General features: G+C 43.2%; 1 protein-coding gene across 5 annotated transcripts in view; it reads right to left on the reverse strand.

Moving 5' to 3' along the window:
- tamm41 (TAM41 mitochondrial translocator assembly and maintenance homolog) overlaps positions 1 to 17169 on the reverse strand; it is a 53286-nt gene extending 36117 nt beyond the window's left edge. Inside the window, exons 1-3 of one of the 5 annotated variants that reach the window (XM_038812662.1) lie at positions 16889 to 17021; positions 5534 to 5625; positions 5153 to 5335 (exon numbers count right to left, since the gene is read on the reverse strand). In XM_038812662.1, the coding sequence (XP_038668590.1) occupies positions 5153 to 5335; positions 5534 to 5578 (228 nt within the window). In that variant the 5' untranslated portion in view covers positions 5579 to 5625; positions 16889 to 17021. Of the gene's footprint in view, positions 1 to 5152; positions 5336 to 5487; positions 5626 to 16888 lie in introns of those variants that run through there. The other 4 variants (XM_038812661.1, XM_038812663.1, XM_038812664.1 and 1 more) reach the window with 4 other exon arrangements.
- Between the last annotated feature and the right edge of the window lie 804 nt (positions 17170 to 17973).

The raw sequence follows: 17973 nt of genomic DNA on the forward strand, positions 1-17973 counted from the left end.
CCTAGCATGCTTCCGTTAAAAGGTGTTTCTTCTGTCTTCTGGATGCTGTTTGGGAAGTTATTAAGCAATACTTAGTGTTGTATTCTTTGGGGGTTGTATTTGAATTAATGGTTGCTACGATGTTCACTGTATGTTTTAAAAAGGTTAACTTGAGTTCATAGAATAAACATTGTTTTGCTTTAGAGTCCCGGAGCGTGAGATTAGCTGGGTGTTTCCTGGTGTCGGAGCGCTGGAAAACACCCCGCTATCTAACACACATCCAGGTAGACCGGGACCTCAGCGGGTAACTCCCCGATTTATGCACTGAGGATGTCCATGCGCCGGAACGCCTCAGTGCAGCGAAAGATCAGGACGCTATTTAAAAAGTGTTCTGATCTTGCGAGCCCCTGATGTGACCCCCAAACTCCCCCTCCAAGCCCTAACTCACTATAAAGAAGTCCACAGGCTCCCTCACAACCTCCCACACTGGCATACAGCAGCCCCCAGCCCGATCACCGCTGTGCAAATAACTGCCAGCTTGGCACCTTAGCAGTGCCAGGGTATCACCCTGCCCAGAGGGCATGCACCCTGGGGTCTCCAATCCTTAGGAGTCCCCCACAAGTGCCATTCCATCTGGTGCCCATTTGTGGAGACCAGCACTGAATGGCACTCGCCTGAGGTCTCCAGGGCGAGTGAGTTAGATCCCATGACTTGGTTAGATCACGGGAACGCATAATCAAGTGAGATTAATTGTCTCACTCTAATAAGCAGATTTTCCAGAAAGTGATCCTGCCCACAATTGGGGTGAATCAAATTATCACAGAAGTAGGATCCTGGAAATAGGATCGCCGGCTGCGATGTGTGCAACGCCATCGGTAGATCCCGCCCCTTTAGAAAAAAAACCTAGTGCTTGGTTTGCATTTTTAATGGTCTTGCTAACTGCTGGTGCAATTTTTAATGATTAGTGTACAAGTACTCCAAAATCCATTTGTTCCTTTACCGCAATTAGACTGTCACCTTCCAAGTAACGTGATCTCCTACCAAAATGTGCTACCTCACATTTACCTGTATTGAACTTCATTCGCCAATTATACACTCATTCTGAAAGTTTATCATTGCCCTTCTGTAATTTGTTGCAATCGTTCTAAGTATACACCACACTCTCTCTCACCAAATTGGTGCCATCCGCAAATTTCTAAAAAAAGACCAAATTGTTCATGTAAATTGTGAATAGCAGTGGGCATTGCACTGATTCCTGTGGAACACAATGTCCCGCTACTCTGAACCCTTTACTCCCACTTTTGCTTTCCGTCTTGAAGCCAGCTAACAATCCATTCTGCCACTTGTCCACTGACTCTACACTCTGACTTTATTCATTTGTCTATTATGGGGTATCTTACTGAAGGCCTTTTGAAAATCCAGAAAAGTTACATTACTGCGTTTCCATTGTATACTTTGTAACCTCTGCAAAAGATTCAACAAGGTTGGTGAAGCAAGATTTTCCCTTCTGAAATCCATGCTATTTATCATTTATTATTATACTTTTCTAGAAGTTCTTTTATTCTCTTCTTTAGGATTCCATTACTATTCCTACCAATGATGTTAAGTTGACTGGTCTGTAATTCTCTAGGCATGTTCTCTCCCCCTTTTCAAATATAGAAATTACAATAATAATAATAATATTTATCAGTATCACAAGTAGGCTTACAGTAACACTGCAATGCAGTTACTGTAAAAATCCCCCAGTCGCCACACTCCGGCCCCTGTTCGGGTACACAGAGGGAGAATTCAGAATGTCCAATTCACCTAACAGTACGTCTTTAGCGGCTTGTGGGAGGAAACCGGAGCACCCGGAAGAAACCCACACGACACAGGAAAAATGTGCAGACTCCACACAGACAGTTACCCAAGCGGGACTTTGGTGCTGTGAAGCAACAGTGCTAGCCACTGTGCTACCAAGCTGCCTATTAGCTATCTGCCTGTACTCTGGCGTTACACCTACAACTATTCTAATTAATTATTAAACGTGTATATTAATGCATCTGCTATCTCTTCCCAGGATTATGTTAAAATGCATGGATGCAATGCAACTGGATCGGGGGCTTTATCCTCTTCTGCTTTTGATTAATTTATTAAATACAACCCTTTTAATAATTTTAAAGCCACTTATCTCATTGCTCATCTATCATTCAATGTCATGACTGCCTTTGCTATCTCCCCAGTAAATACAGAAACCAAATGTCATTTAATATTTCTGCCATATATCATTACCTGTGATGTTACCCTGTCTCTTAATGGTCCTATTCCCATCTGGCTTCCTTTTTTACTGATGTACCTGTAAAATATATATTTTTTAAATATAAATTTAGAGTACCCAATTAATTTTTTCCAATTAAAGGGCAATTTAGCGTGGCCATTCCACCCACCCTGCACATTTTTGGGTTGTGGGGGAGAATGTGCAAACTCCACTCGGACAGTGATTGAATATGGGACCTCGGCGCCGTGAGACAGCAGCGCTAACCACTGCACCACCTTGCTGCCCACCTGTAAAATATATTACCCATGTTCCTTGATAATTTAATTTAATAATTCATTTTTGTTTTTCTGTTCCTTTTTGACTTCTCTCCTGATTTCTTTGTTTTTTCTCTCATCATGCACACCTCTCTTGGTACCTAATGTATGAATCTTCCTTACCCACAATTGTTCCCCCATATCTTTACTGATCTATGGAGTCTCAATGTTTAGTTGTACTTTCCCCTCAGCTGATTATATATTTTTCCGCACTCTGTTGAACACTGTTTCTCATTGTTCCAGTTTTAAAATGTTGTTGCCTGGTTTATATTTCCAAGTTCAACCCTCAACCCCATAAAATCAGTTTATCTCCAATTTATTAACCTGTTTTTTGTCAGATCTGAGTTTGTTCTTCTTCACTGACCAAAATAGGTTCAACCCAATATTGTATACCTTACATAGAGTGATTCAATTTGGCAACGTTCCACATAATTATCATATTATTACTGAACTAATTTTCAATTATGTGAATAAAGCTGTCATTCTAAAATAAATTTAGAACATTATAATGGCAGCCTCGCCACTAAATATACACAAACATTAGCCTGATGTTGTGCCAAATTGAATAATGGGGGTAATTTATATTAATTTTAAAAAAGACTTGCATTTATATATTTATATATATTCATGACCTCAGGACCTTCCAAAGCACTTTAGAAAATGGTTTAGTTTTGAGACGTAGTTACTCTTCTAGTTTTGGAAATGCAGCAGCCAATTTGCAGCATGCTCCCATAAGCAGCAAGGTGATAATCTATTTTTGAGCGATGCTGACTGAGAGAGATAAATATTGCCCAGGACACCAGGGATAACTCTCCTGCTCTTCCTTGAAATAGTGCCATAAATTGTGTGCATCCACCAGAGAGCAGAGCAGGCCACAGTTTTACACCTCATCTGTCAGTGCTACACTGGAGTGTCAGCCGAGATGTTTGTCATCAAGTCTCTGGAATGGGACTTGAACCACAACCTTGTGATAGAGGCAAGATTACTACCAACTGAGGCAGAAGGAACAAAACTACTGCATTCAGAAATAGCATCACTTCTTTACAAAAAACATTAAAAAAACAAAAGTCAACATTTGGAATGTATAAAGTTATCCAGCAGTTGAAAGTACCTAGTAGATACAATAGCTAGAATATTTATAACCCTATAATTATTAAATCAGACTTCCCGTCAACAAAAAACAGGGAACTGACCTGCTTTTTGATGTGGAATTATATTACAACCTTATCTAGTGTATACTTAACAGCAATTAGATTTTGTGGATTAAATTATGCTGCTTATTGTACAGTACAATGTCTCTACTTCTAGCGCATAAAACTCATATCATCCAATTTACTGTGATCAGTGTCAAAATAGCATCTGCATGGACACACACACACACACACTCATGCAAAATATTGCTTCCTACAGTTAGTGCTTTATTGATGCATGTAATACAACACTTGATGCAATACAAATGGATAAAATATGTTTGTCATTACATTCCCACCTCAGACTAGATACAGTTACCATAGATTGTGGCATAGAAGTCAATCCATTTTTTGGACAACCCCTGTTTTTGATCGTCAAAATTAAGGCTTAGGCCTACGCTCTGTATAGAAGACAATCCTCCATTTTCAGCTAATAAATAAACCCAAGTTTTAGGTTTGGGCTAAAATAAGCAAAATACTGTGGATGCTGGAACTGAAACAAATGAAGAATGCTGGAAAAACTCAGCTGGTCTGGCAGCATCAGTCAATGTTTTGAGTCATAGAACCCCTACAGTGTAGAATGAAGCCATTCGGCCCATCGGGTCTGCACCAGCCTTTGCAAAGAGCAGCGTACTTAGGCCCACGTCTGCACCCTATCCCCGTAACCCCATCTAACTTTTTGGACACTAAGGTGCAATTTAGCATGGCCAATCCACCTAACCTGCACATCATTGGACTGTGGGAGGAAACCGGAGCACCCAGAGGAAACACACACAAACACGGGGAGAAAGTGCAAACTCCACACAGATGTCACTCGAGGCCAGAATTGAATCCGGGTCCCATTAGCTGTGAGGCAGCAGTATTACTCACTGTGCTGCCGTGCCTCTCTCCATTTGGCTCTTCATCAGAACTGAAAGGCAAAATCTGTTAGATATTATATGTAGCTGGAAGGGATTGCAGCAAACTTAAGAACAAGAGATAGATGATCAGGTGCATCACTCATCTCCCTACAGATGCTGCCAGACCTGAAAAGTCTTTCCTGCATTCACATGTTTAGGGCTATACTTGCATTGGGAGTTGGCCTCAATCTTTCAGCTCAGAGATACAAGTTTTGGGTTTGACGCATGGTGCAAGTCTGCGCATGGGTTCCAGCAGGTGATACAGACCATGCTGCCAAGGATATGCGTGGGAGCAGAGCACACATAGCAACCGACGAACAGAAATTTTACACAATTCAAAATGGTGGCCACCTATGCCAACACTGACAGTTCACATTTTATACTCAGCATATAAATTGATCCCTGTTTTTGGAAGCATGTTTTGAAGTTTGAAAGGTCAACTTATATGCCGTTGTCAATTGTACTTCCTGCAATTAATAATATAAAGCTAAATTTCATGTTGCGCTCACTTACCCTGTTATCGCATGGCACTAATGTATTGTAATATATTCCAGCTCCATAATTATTCTGTATTTTACTAACATGCTTTGGTCCAAAAAATCTCAAAAATGAGTAATGCCGGGGATTTTTCATGATGTTCATTGTATGCCAAGTCACAGGATCATCCACAGCAAAGATAAAATCCAGCATATTGTTCTAAAAGTGAACAAAATATTTAGGTTAAAAAAAAATGTAAATCTTAGGAGTAAATATAATTTGTATTATTTTTATTCACAATTAAAAAGCACTACAACAGACAAAGTAATGTTATCTCATCATTAAAGGGGCAGAAGAAACTTGACTATTACCCAAAAGGGTCAAATACTGAACAACATTGCACTTTTGCCTGCATACTTTCTCAATCTGAGGTTGTGTCGTGTTATTCTGTTTCTCATCCATCAAGAAATTTAAGCCTCATCATTTGTGAGCTGAGTAGAAGAGTGGATCTAGTATTATTGATCTGGGGTAGTTGTATAGGGAAATACAAATCAGAAGAGGCATCCAAGAAGATGAGGCAATAAGATGACAGAAAGCAACGGGAAGACAAGAGTCGCAAAATACAAAGATCATGAAAATAATGAATGAGAATGGCCACAAAATGGACACTTAAAGCCAAGAATGCCAGCCTTGTTAAGCTTATCATTAATTTTAACAATTATTTTCTACATCACAACCAGTCCTTAGTTCTACTCGTGATCTTAATTACATCAAAACATTTCATAATTGGTTACGTTCTAATTTGATAATTATCTCTTGAAAAATAATTATAGTTTTGACTTAATAGTCAAGCTATTAATTATAGTTGACCACATAGGGATTTGATAACTTAACAGCTAATTGATCTGAGAGCATCTCAATTACTTTTGGTCACATCTTTTCTTTTGTTCATTCAAAGGATGTGGGCTTTGTTGGCTGGGTCAGCATATATTGCCCACCCCCAACTGCCCTTGAACTGTGTGGCTTGCTTGAGCCACTTCAGAGGGTATTAAAGAATCAATCACATGTAGGCCAGACCAGGTAAGGACAGCAGATTTCCTTCCCAAAACAACATTTAGCGAACCAGATGGATTTTCAGATAATCGACAATGGTTTCATGACATTTTAATTCCAAATTTTTATTGAATTCAAATTTCTCCATCTGCCACAGTGGGATTTGAACCCAGCTCCCCAGAGCATTATCCTGAATCTCTGGGTTACTGGTACAGTGACAATACCATTACACCACTGCCTCCCCTCGCTCATGTTTCATATGGACTCTAATAATGTACGTGAAAGATTTTCTTTTTGCCATCAAAAATGCCTCACATTTGCTCTGTAATCAGAAATGAGACCAACAATGATAGCCCCAAATGCTCCTGTGCTGTAATTAAGGAAAAATTGATTACCATGTCAAAACACAACATGATCCATTTTCTGTAGCTGAGGGCATTGTTCTCATGGGAACTGTAGGAAACCGATGACCCCCTCATTCCTAGGCTCACCAGAGTACATTCTGAGCTACATTTTGTAAGGTAAGTTTTTTTTTCTTCTCACACTTACTGGAGGGTAGCAAGCTAGATTTAATATTTTATACTAACCTGAACTAACCAGGGGACACACTAATTTTGGGAGGCCTATTCGTGAAAGCAGCAGCAGTAAATTTTTATTAAGTGCCTAACTAGTATTTAGTTTCTAATCTAACAATCAACAGAGGCAGAGAGTTGTCAAATGGAGGGGTTGTGTGCTACTCCTGCACGATGTGGAGCATCATGGACACTTCAAGTGTCCCTGTAGGAAATGCATTCAGTTGCAGAAGCTCACCGAACGCATGGATCAGTTAGAACAGCAGCTGGAAGCATTGAGGCGAATACAATTAGCTGAAATTGTTGTAGATAATAGCTGCAGAGATGTGGTCACATCCAGTGTACTGGAAGATAGATGGGTGACTGCTAGACATGGTAGGCAGACAGTGTAGGGGTCCCCTGTGGCTGTTCCCCTATCTAACAAGTATGCCGTTTTGGATACTGATGAGGGGAAGGTCCATCGGGAACAGCAGCAGCAGTGGCCAGAGCGAGGGCACCAGGGATAGCCCTGCTGCACAGATGGGGGGGGGTAGCAAAGCGTAGCAAAGCAAAAGTGGTAGGGGATTCAATAATCAAGGGTACAGATAGGTGCTTCTGTGGCCGCAAAAGGGACTCCACGATGATAGTTTGCCTCCCTGGTGCCGGGATTCTGGATGTCTCTGAGCGGGTACAAAGCATCCTAAAACGGGAGGGAAATCAGACAGAGGTCATTGTCCACATTGGCACGCATGACATAGGTAGAAAGAGTGGCAAGGTCTTGCAACAGCAATTTAGGGCGTTAGGTAGAAGATTAAAAAGCAGGATCTCTAGGGTAGTATTCTCATGATTATTCCCCATGCCACGTGCTAGCGAGGCTAGGCACAGGGAGATAGTGTAGCTTAACACGTGGCAAAAGAACAGGTGCAGGAGGGAGGGCTACAGATTTTTGGATCATTGGGATATCTTCCAGGGAAGGTGGGGCCTGTATAATAAGGACGGGTTACACCTGAACTGGAGGACCACCAATATCCTGACTGGGAGGTTTGCTACCATGGTTCGGTGGGTTTAAACTAATGTGGCAGGGGGTTGCGAATCAGAACAGTCAGCCAGCAAATGTAGAGACTGGATGAGCATGGTACCAGGGCCAGGCCGGCTAAGAGGAAGGGCAGGCTTGGGGAGGTCAAACTCATTGGGCCTGGAGGTCCGAAGTGCATCTGCTTCAATGCACGAAGTATAACAGGTAAGACAGATGAACTTAGAGCCTTGATTCATGCGCGGAACTTGGATGTGGATGCGGTAACGGAGATTTAGTTAAAAAAGGGACAGGACTGGCAGCTAAATATTCCAGGACATAGGTGTTTTAGGCGAGACAGAGGGGGAGTTGCAATACTGGTTAGGGAACATATTGCAGCTGTACAGAAGGAGGACACCTTGGAAGAATCAAGTAACGAGACACTGTGGGTAGAATTTAGAAACAGGAAGGGGCAGTCATTATGATGGGGGTGTATTACAGGCCTCCCAACAGCTACGGGAAGTTGAAGAAGGGAAATTTAAAGTAGCCAATTCATTTTTTCCAATTAAGGGGCAATTTGGTGTAGCCAATCCACTTACCGTGCATGTCTTGGGTTGTGGGGGCGAAACACACGCAAACACGGGGAGATTGTGCAAACTCCACAAGGACAATGACCCAGAGCCAGGATCAAACTTTATTAAGGGCCTAACTAGTATTTCGTTTCTAATCTAACAAATGTAGAGACTGGATGAGCATGGTACCAGGGCCAGGCCGGCTAAGAGGAAGGGCAGGCTGGGGGAGGTCAAACTCATTGGGCCTGGAGGTCTGGAGAGCATCTGCTTCAATGCACGGAGTATAACAGGTAAGATAGATGAACTTAGAGCCTCGATTCCAGAACTTGGGACCTCGGTGCCATGAGGCAGCAGTGCTAACCACTGCAGCACCGTGCTGCCGAAGAACAGATATGTAAACAGATTCTGGACAGATGTAGAAATAATAAGGTTGTTGAAGTGGAGACGTAAATTTGACTCATATTGACTGGAAATCCCTCAGGGCTAAGGGTCCGGATGGTGAGGAATTTGTTATTTGCCCAGGAAAATTTCTGGAACAATATGCGGACAGTGCAACTAGAGACAGGGTTATACTGGTCCTAGTACTTGGGAACTAGCCTGGCCAGGTCATATGTGGTGAACAGTGACCATAATTCCGTAAACTTTCAGATACTCATGGAAAAGGACAAGTGTTGACCTACGGTTAAGGTGCTAAATTGGGGGAAGGCTAACTCCAACCAGATTAGGCAGGATTTAGAGGCTGTTGTTTGGGCGAGGCTATTTGAGGATAAATCCACATTTGGCATGTGGGAGCTTTTTAAGGAGAAGTTGATGGGAGTGCAGGACAGGCATGTGCCGATGAAATGGAAAGGCAGGATTCAGGAACCATGGGTGACCAGGGAAATTGCGAGACTAGTCAAAAATGAAAAAGGATGCATACATGAGGTCTAGGCAACTAAAAATAAATGAAGCACTTGAAAAATACAAGGAAAGTAGAAAAGAGCTCAATCGGGGAGTTACGAAAGCAAAAAGGGTCACAAACTGTCCTTGGCAGACAGGATTAAAGAGAATCCCAAAGCATTTTATACATATATTAGGAATAAGAGGGTAGCTAGAGAAAGAGTTGGTCCACTCAAGGACAAAAGAGGGAAATTATGCGTAGAACCAAAGGAAGTAGGTGAGATCCTTAATGAGTACTTTGCATCGGTATTCAGAAAGGAGGGACACGTTGATTGGTGTTGTCTCAGAGGGATATGTAAACACTTTAGAACAAGTCATTATTGCGAGGGAGAAAGTGTTGGTGTTTTAAAAAGCATTACGGTAGACAAATCCCCAGGTCTAGATGGCATCTTTCCCAGATTACTGAGGGTGACAAGAGATGAAATCGCTGGGGCTCTATCAAAAATCTTTGTTTCCTCGTTGGCCACAGGTGAGGTCCCAGAGGATTGGAGGATAGCCAATGTTGTCCCATTATTTAAGAATAGTAGAAAGGATAACTCGGGTAATTATAGACCAGTGTGCTTGATGTCAGTGATGGTGAAATTGTTGGAAAAGATTCTCAGAGATAGGATCCATGCACATTTGGAAGTGAATTGTCTTATTCGTGACAAACAGCATGATTTTGTAAGAGGGAGGTCACGTCTCACTTATTTGAGTTTTTTGAGGAGGTGATAAAATTGATTGACGAGGGAAGGGCTGTGGATGTTGTCCACATGGACTTTAGAAAAACATTTTACAAGGTCCCCCATGGCAGGCTGGTGCAAAAGATTAAATCACACGGGATCAGGGTGAACTAGCTAGATGGGATTCAGAACTGGCTTGACCATAGAAGATAGGTTAGCAGTGGAAGGGTGTTTTTCCAAACGGAGGTCTATAACTAGTGGTGTTCCGCAGGGATCAGTACTGGGACCTCTACTCATAGCAATATATATAAATGACTTGGAAGGAAACGTAGCTGGTCTGATTAGCAAGTTTGCGGATGATACTAAGATTGCTGGAATTGCGGATAGTGATGAAAATTGTTAGAGAATGCAGCAGGATATAGATAGACTGCAAAATTGGGTGGAGAAATGGCAGATGGAATTTAACCCAGACAAATGCGAGGTGATGCATTTTGGTAGATTCAATTCAGGTGGGAGCTATAAAATAAATGGCAGAACCATCAGGGGCATAGACACACAGAGATCTGGGTGTGCAGGTCCACAGATCCTTAAAAGTGGCAGCACAGGTGGAAATGGTGGTAAATAATTTTTTTTTAAATATAAATTTAGATTACCCAATAATTTTTTCCAATTAAGGGGCAATTTAGCGTGGCCAATCCACCTACTCTGCACATTTTTTGGGTTGTGGGGGCGAAACCCACGCAGACACGGGGAGAATGTGCAAACTCCACACGGACAGTGACCCAGAGCCGGGATTCGAACCTGGGACCTCAGCGCCGTGAGGCAGCTGTGATGGTGGTAAATAAAGCATATGCCATGCTTGTCTTCATCAGATGAGTCATCGAGTATAAAAGTTTGCAAATTATGTTAGTTATATAGAATGTTGGTTAGGCCACATTTGGAATACTGTGTCCAATTCTGGTCACCACACTACCAGAAGGGCATGGAGGCTTTGGAGAGCATACAGAAAATATTTACAAGGATATTGCCCGGTATGGAGGGTATTAGCCATGAGGAGAGATTGAATAAACTGGGATTGTTCTCCCTAGAAACATAGAGGCTGAGGGACGACCGGATAGAAGTTTCTAAAATTATGAGGGTATAGATAGGGTGAACAGTTGGAGGCTTTTTCCCAGAGCAGAAATAACAATTACAAAGGGGCACAAGTTCGAGGTGATGGGGGGGATAGGTTCAGTGGAGATGTGCGGGGAAAATTCTTTTACCTAGAATGCACTGCCAAGTGAGGTGGTTGAAGCAGATACATTAGCAACATTTAAGACTTATTTAGATAGACACATGAACAGATGGGGTATAAAAGGATACAGGCGGTTGGTCTAGATAGGACACGTGATCGGCGGCAGGCTTAGAGAGCCGAAGGGTCTGTTCCTGTCCTGTATTGTTCTTTGTTTTCTACATTGTAAAATAATGTCAAATGCACTTTTACAATGTCAAATGTACTTTTCAGACAATATACAAGTTTTAAATTCACTGATTATAGACCTCGAGGGGTATATGTCACAGTATTAGCCAATGAATTATAATAGCATTGCAGGTGACCCTACTTAATTTGTTAGTATTTATGCCAAACCAGATTTTTATTTGATAAACAAGTTTATACACTTCTGATATTACTGTGGTAATATTACAAGTGCAGGGATGATAGTTCACCACAATGCAGAATAGTTCAATGTTATGACCGTAACTCTTTCATTTAAAGTATTTTTAAAATGAGACACAATATAGAATTTTGAGAGAGAACAGAGACCAATGTTGTCCAGTAGAAATTGCTGACAGGCAACAAGTGTGGCTACAGCAATAGTTTTAGTCACGTGCACTAATTTTAGTAATAAACACCTTCCATTTACATGTATTGACAGTGTGATATGGCACATGTTTACATTTACTTAACATCTACCCCAATCAATAACCAAGTGAAATAAAACACTCATGATCAAAAATCATGTGCTTTTTGTTTGACCATTTTACCAAGAAAAGTATAAAGATGAATGTCCATATATGCTGTGTGATTATAGATAGAGATCACATGCCTTACAAATTTCTATTACTCACAATTTATTGTTTAAATCTAAATGCAATTAGTCACATCTGGATTCTCAAAAAACAGCACATGTTTTGAATATTTCTAATTGATTCCTTTACTGAGTGATTGTCCACAGTACTCAATCTAGTGACTAATCAATTAAACAACACTGGCACAGATGAGGGATTTATAGATGTCATAATTCAACTGAAAGAACAATTGTTCAATATCAATCTAGTTGAGCATTTATAGGATCACTGCACAAAACAACCAATTTTGCAGCAAAAATTGACAATCCTACACAGAGGAACCACTCAAATTACTGAAGTGGATATTAGTTCAGTGGAGGATGCTCACCAAAGGTTAGGGGAGCACTTCACTCTGTAGCTCAGTCCTGGAATCCTAAAGTGGGAAATATTCCATTGCCCACAACCAATACATCTTATTATAATGCATACACCCTACACCTAACTCCCTGTTAAAACACTACAGGACAGAGAAGTGATTCTATGGCACAGAGCTAAATGATTTGGCATATGCTGTAATGTTAGCAACTGTTCAGGGTTTGTCCTGCTCCTTGTAAATGTGAAACAATAATTAAATCATTTTCTTTCCATTCAACTGTTCAGATTTAAATCAAACTATATGTCTTGAAAGATAATGAGATGGTGAAATTTGGGTTAAGAGATACTGAGGTCAAGAATACTCTACAGCTGCAATCTTGGCAACAAACCATGAGTAAGTCGCTCTTCACAGCATCATTAGTAAGATTGGGCTGCAGAGTCTTGTGGCACAGTATTAGCATTCCTACTACCGAGCTAAAAGCTCCAGGTTATAGTCCTACGCTAGGGCTTTATGATCACAGACGGCGTGTTCAAATCATAGCCAAACAGATTAATCATCAACTTGCAAATCCTTCCAATACGCCTGTGGCAGGCAGTAAGAGCAAGAAAGTCTCCAGGTCAGCCAGAACCCGCAGAGGGCAATGGCTAACCACTTCAGTACCTTGTCATGCAGAACCATGACCTAACTCACAGACTTCCATGGTCAATAACACTCTCTTAGGGCATGGCACCTGAAGATAGAGAGATTATGAGGGGTCTGACTTACTTTCACAGTCTCTCTCATCTATCTCCTTATGATAGGAGTAGCAAGTGTCTGTTCCCAAGATAAGGCGGTCTCTCTCCCCCCCAAAGAGATAGATAATTCTTTTTAGATTTTAATAGCATCAAGGTGTATGGGTAGAAAGGGGGAATATTACACTGAGATGAAATGAAAGTTATCATAGTCCCCAAGGACTATACATTGTTCCCTCCTTTTTTAGAGACAGAGAGCTGACTGATGGGAATCTAATCTCAGAATCACCACACTTCAGGCAAAAGGCAAGGCTGAGAAGGCAGGGCCTTCATGAATGACCTCTGCCAGTACTGGAATTAAACGCACGCTGTAGGCATTACTCAACATGATGAACCAACCGTCCAGCCAACTGAGCTAACCAACCCCCCATTGAGATAGAGGTCAACCATGATCATAATGAATGGTGGTGCAGGCACGAAAGACCAAATGGCCTACTACTGCTTCTAGTTTCTATGTCAGTATCATTAATAAGGGGCCCTCCATATTAGTACCACTGAAAAGTTTTCCTCTACCCATATTAGAGATTCAAAGATGACTTACAACACAGGAGACCACTGTGCCAACGCTCTGCACAAACGATTCGCTTAGTCACACTGCTCTGCCTTTTCCCCCATAGTTTTTCTTTGGATAATGGTCCAATCCTCTTTTGAAAGCAATGACTGAATCTGCTTCCACCACACTCTTAGCCAGCGCATTCCAAATGACATGACTCGCTACATAAATGGTTTTCCTTTTTCGCTGAGGGTTCTTTAGCCAATCACCTTAAATCAGTGTATTTTGGTTCTCAAACTTTCTGCCAATGGAACAATTTCTCTCTAGCTACTCTGGCTAAAACACTCAAGATTTTGAACACATCTATTATAACAATCACATCTCAACTTCTCAAAAGAGTACAATCCCAGTTTCTCCAATCTATCCATGTAACTTGAGTGCCTTAATCCTGGAACCATTCTTGTAAATAGTTTCTGTACCCTTTCCACATCCTTCACACTCTTCGTAAAGTGTGGTGCCGAGAACAGGACGGAATAATCTAGACGAGGCAAAACCGGTGTTTTATACAGGTTTAAAATAACTCCTTTGTTATTGCACTCTACATTCTCTTTCTACCAAAATTAATTTGTTCACACTTCTTGTTGTTAAAGTCCATCCAAATTTTGTGTCATCTGCAAATTTTGAAATTGTGCCCTGCATATCCAAGTCTACGGCATTAACGTATATGAGGAAACGCAGTGGACTGACTCGTGAGGAATCCCACTGTACACATTCCTCCAGTCTGAAAACAACCATCCACCAATACGTCCTGACACCCAGCCAACTTTGTATCCATGCTGTTGCTGTCCCTTTTATTCTGTGAGTAGAAAGGTTATGCTTCAGTTATGCAAGGCACTGTAAGACCACAGCTGGAGTATTGTGCACAGTATTGGTCTCCTTATTTAAAGGAAGAATGCAAATAGGTTGGAATGAAATGAAATGAAAATCGCTTATTGTCACGAGTAGGCTTCAAATGAAGTTACTGTGAAAAGCCCCTAGTCGCCACATTCCGGCGCCTGTTCGGGGAGGCTGTTACGGGAATCGAACCGTGCTGCTGGCTTGCCATGGTCTGCTTTCAAAGCCAGCGATTAGCCCTGTGAGCTAAACAGCCCCTGGAAGAGGTTTAGAAAAGATTCAATGGATTAATACCTGGAATAGGTGGATTATCTTATGAGGAAAGATTGGATAGGCTAGGTTTCTATCAGCTGGAGTTTAGAGGAGTAAAAGGTGTGGCGGCACGGTGGTTAGCACTGATGCCTCACGGCACTGAGGCCCCGGGTTCGATCCCGACCTCAGGTCCCTATCCATGTGGAGTTTGCACATTCTCCCCGTGTTTGTGTGGGTCTCACCCCCACAATCCAAATATGTGCACGCGAGGTGGATTGGTCATGCTAAATTTGACCCTTAATCGGAAAAAAAGAATTGGGTACTTTCAATTTTAAAAAGGAGTCGAAGGTGACTGGATTGTAAGATCCTGAGGGAGGTTGACAGGGTGGATGCAGAAAGGATGTTTCTCCTGTGGGAGAAGCTAGAACGTGGTGTCGCTGTTTAAAACAAAGGAGTTTCTCATTTAAGACAGGGACAAAGATTTAGGGCGCAATTCTCCCAACGGGAGACTAAGTGCCGACGCCGGAGTGAAAACCGGAAGAAAAAGAATGCTTCTTTTAGAGACGCCGGCCCGCCGATCGGTGGGCACCGATCGCGGGCCAGACCCCTCCTGAGCACCCCCCTCCGGGCCGGAGAATCGCCGCTCGACCGTTAGAAATGGCTCATGTTATTAGCATCGCTACACATCATAAACCAGCCAACTGAACTGAACCACCTGATTAACAAGGTGTCATAATATCCACTCATGTATATGAGATGCAGACAGGAATTGATTGACATATAGAATGACCAGAAAGCATACAACACAGTACAGCCAATCACCAGACAGGACACCACCACTATAAAGCCAGAGGGAACTAGGTTTCCCGCTCTCTCGGGACCCAGTTACTGAGACAGTCAGAGTCCACGAGCTAGCAAGTGCAAACACCATGCGGTAGCTAGTAAGTCTGGTCAGGCTACTACAAGGTCACCAGTCAGATCAGTATAGTGTCGACCCACAGCTGAATATATATAGCATTTCTATAGTTGAATAAAACAGTGTTGGATCTTCTCCAGTGTTAGACGTCTGTTTCTAACTTCCCTGCATCGAGTGCAGTCCACATGGTACCAACCTGCCTAACACATCACAAGGGTGTAAAAGTTCATGGGGGATGGGGTAGACAGAAACGTGGGGTTGAAGTTACAATCAGACCAGCCATGATCTTAGTGAATGGCAGAGCCCACCTGAGGGGGCGAGTGACCTACCCCTACTGCATATGCACTTTCATTACAGGACCAGCGTCACTGACAAACCTGTCACAGATTATCTGAGATTTTATCAAAGCCTTTGTACAACCATAGAACATTACAGCACAGTACAGGCCCTTCGGCCGCGATGTTGCACCGACCTGTGAAACCACTCTAAAGTCTATCTACACTATTTCCTTATCATCTATATGTCTATCCAATGACCATTTGAATGCGTTTAGTGTTGGCGAGTCCACTACTGTTGCAGGCAGGGCATTCCACACCCTTACTACTCTCAGATTAAAGAACCTACCTCTGACATCTGTCCTGTATCTATCTCCCCTCAATTTAAAGCGATGTCCCCTCGTGCTAGACATCACCATCCGAGGAAAAAGGCTCTCACCGTCCACCCTATCTAATCCTCTGATCATCTTGTATACCTCTATTAAGTCACCTCTTAACCTTCTTCTCTCTAACGAAAACAGCCTCAAGTCCCTCAGCCTTCCCTCATAAGATCTTCCCTCCATAACCAGGCAACATCCTGGTAAATCTCCTCTGCACCCTTTCCAATGCTTCCACATCCTTCCTATAATGCAGCGACCAGAATTGCACGCAATACCACAAATGCGGCCGCACCAGAGTTTTGTACACTTTAAACCAAATAATCTGTCACCACATAAAAAAAACTTAATCAAGTTAGTTCGACACCTATGGTGTTGACTTTCCTTAATTAATCCACATTTGCCCAAGTGACTATTAATTTTGTCCCAAATATCAGTGCTATTGATATATTGTTTTCTGGTCACATATCCCCCCCTAGACTGGTACAAGGATGTCCCTCCTCCCCACCCCAGCCCATGTTAGTGCCGTTTATAGGCGGCCCCCTGTCTCCCTCACTCACAGTCGGGCCCGGGTGCCCTGCTTGTCCGAACAGACCAGAGCCGTAAGCAAAGGCCAAGCTCAGGTCCCGGGGGAAGTGGGCCAGGATCCTCCGCATCAACCCACTGTTACTCTGCAGCATTGGCAACGACATGGCGGCCGGCAGACTGCCGCGCCCGCGCAAAGGCTTACACCCACAGCCCCTTCCGCGCGATTCATACGGGCCCGGCACAATCCCCGCGGTAAAGTTATGAATGAAGCCGCTCCATGGCGTCGGGGCGGGGCGGCCTGCGCTGGTCTCCAGCCGCGCTCACCGCTCCACCTGCTGGCGGGAGGAGCGAGCTGCAGCTTGCACAGGGAGAGCTGGGCTGGGGAGATGGCTGCCTTGCCATTCATTCATTACCTGTGGTGTAAAACAGGGGTATCAATGCCCATTATTCTGGACAAACAGTACTGGAAGAGGGATTGGGAAGTCTGAGAGAATCAGAGAATCCCTCCAGTGCATAAGGAGGCCATTCGGCCCATCGAGTCCATAATGACCCTCCGAAAGACCAACCTACTCAGCCTTCTCCGTCCTGTCCTATCCCCAGAAATCTGTCTAACGTTTGGACTCCAAAGGGGAAATTTAGAATGGTTCATGCATCCAACCTGCCGATCTTTGGACTGTGGGAGGAAATCAGAAAACCTGGTGGAAACACATGCAGACATGGGAGAACACCCAATCAGGAACGGTTGAGGGTGCTAGGCATTTTCTCATTAGAACGGTGAAGGATGAGGGGAGACATAGAGGTTTAAAAGATGATCAGCGGAATAGATAGAGTAGACAGAGACTTTTTCCCCAGGTAGAACAAACCATTACAAGGGGACATAAATTTAAGGCGAATGGTGGAGGATATAGGGGGGATGTCAGAGGTAGGTTCTTTACCCAGAGAGTAGTGGGGGCATGGAATCAGCGCCGGCCCTAGGGTTGCTGGCGCCCCGGGCAAGCTGAACTTCGGCGCCCTTGGGGGGCCATGGGGGGCCATGGGGGGGGGGCAATGGGGGGGGGCGAGGAGGGGTGGGGCCACGGGGGGCGGGGCGGGGCCGAGGAGGGGGGGCGGGGCCGAG

Source organism: Scyliorhinus canicula, chromosome 11 (genome assembly GCF_902713615.1).
Source record: "Scyliorhinus canicula chromosome 11, sScyCan1.1, whole genome shotgun sequence".
Lineage (NCBI taxonomy): Eukaryota > Metazoa > Chordata > Chondrichthyes > Carcharhiniformes > Scyliorhinidae > Scyliorhinus > Scyliorhinus canicula.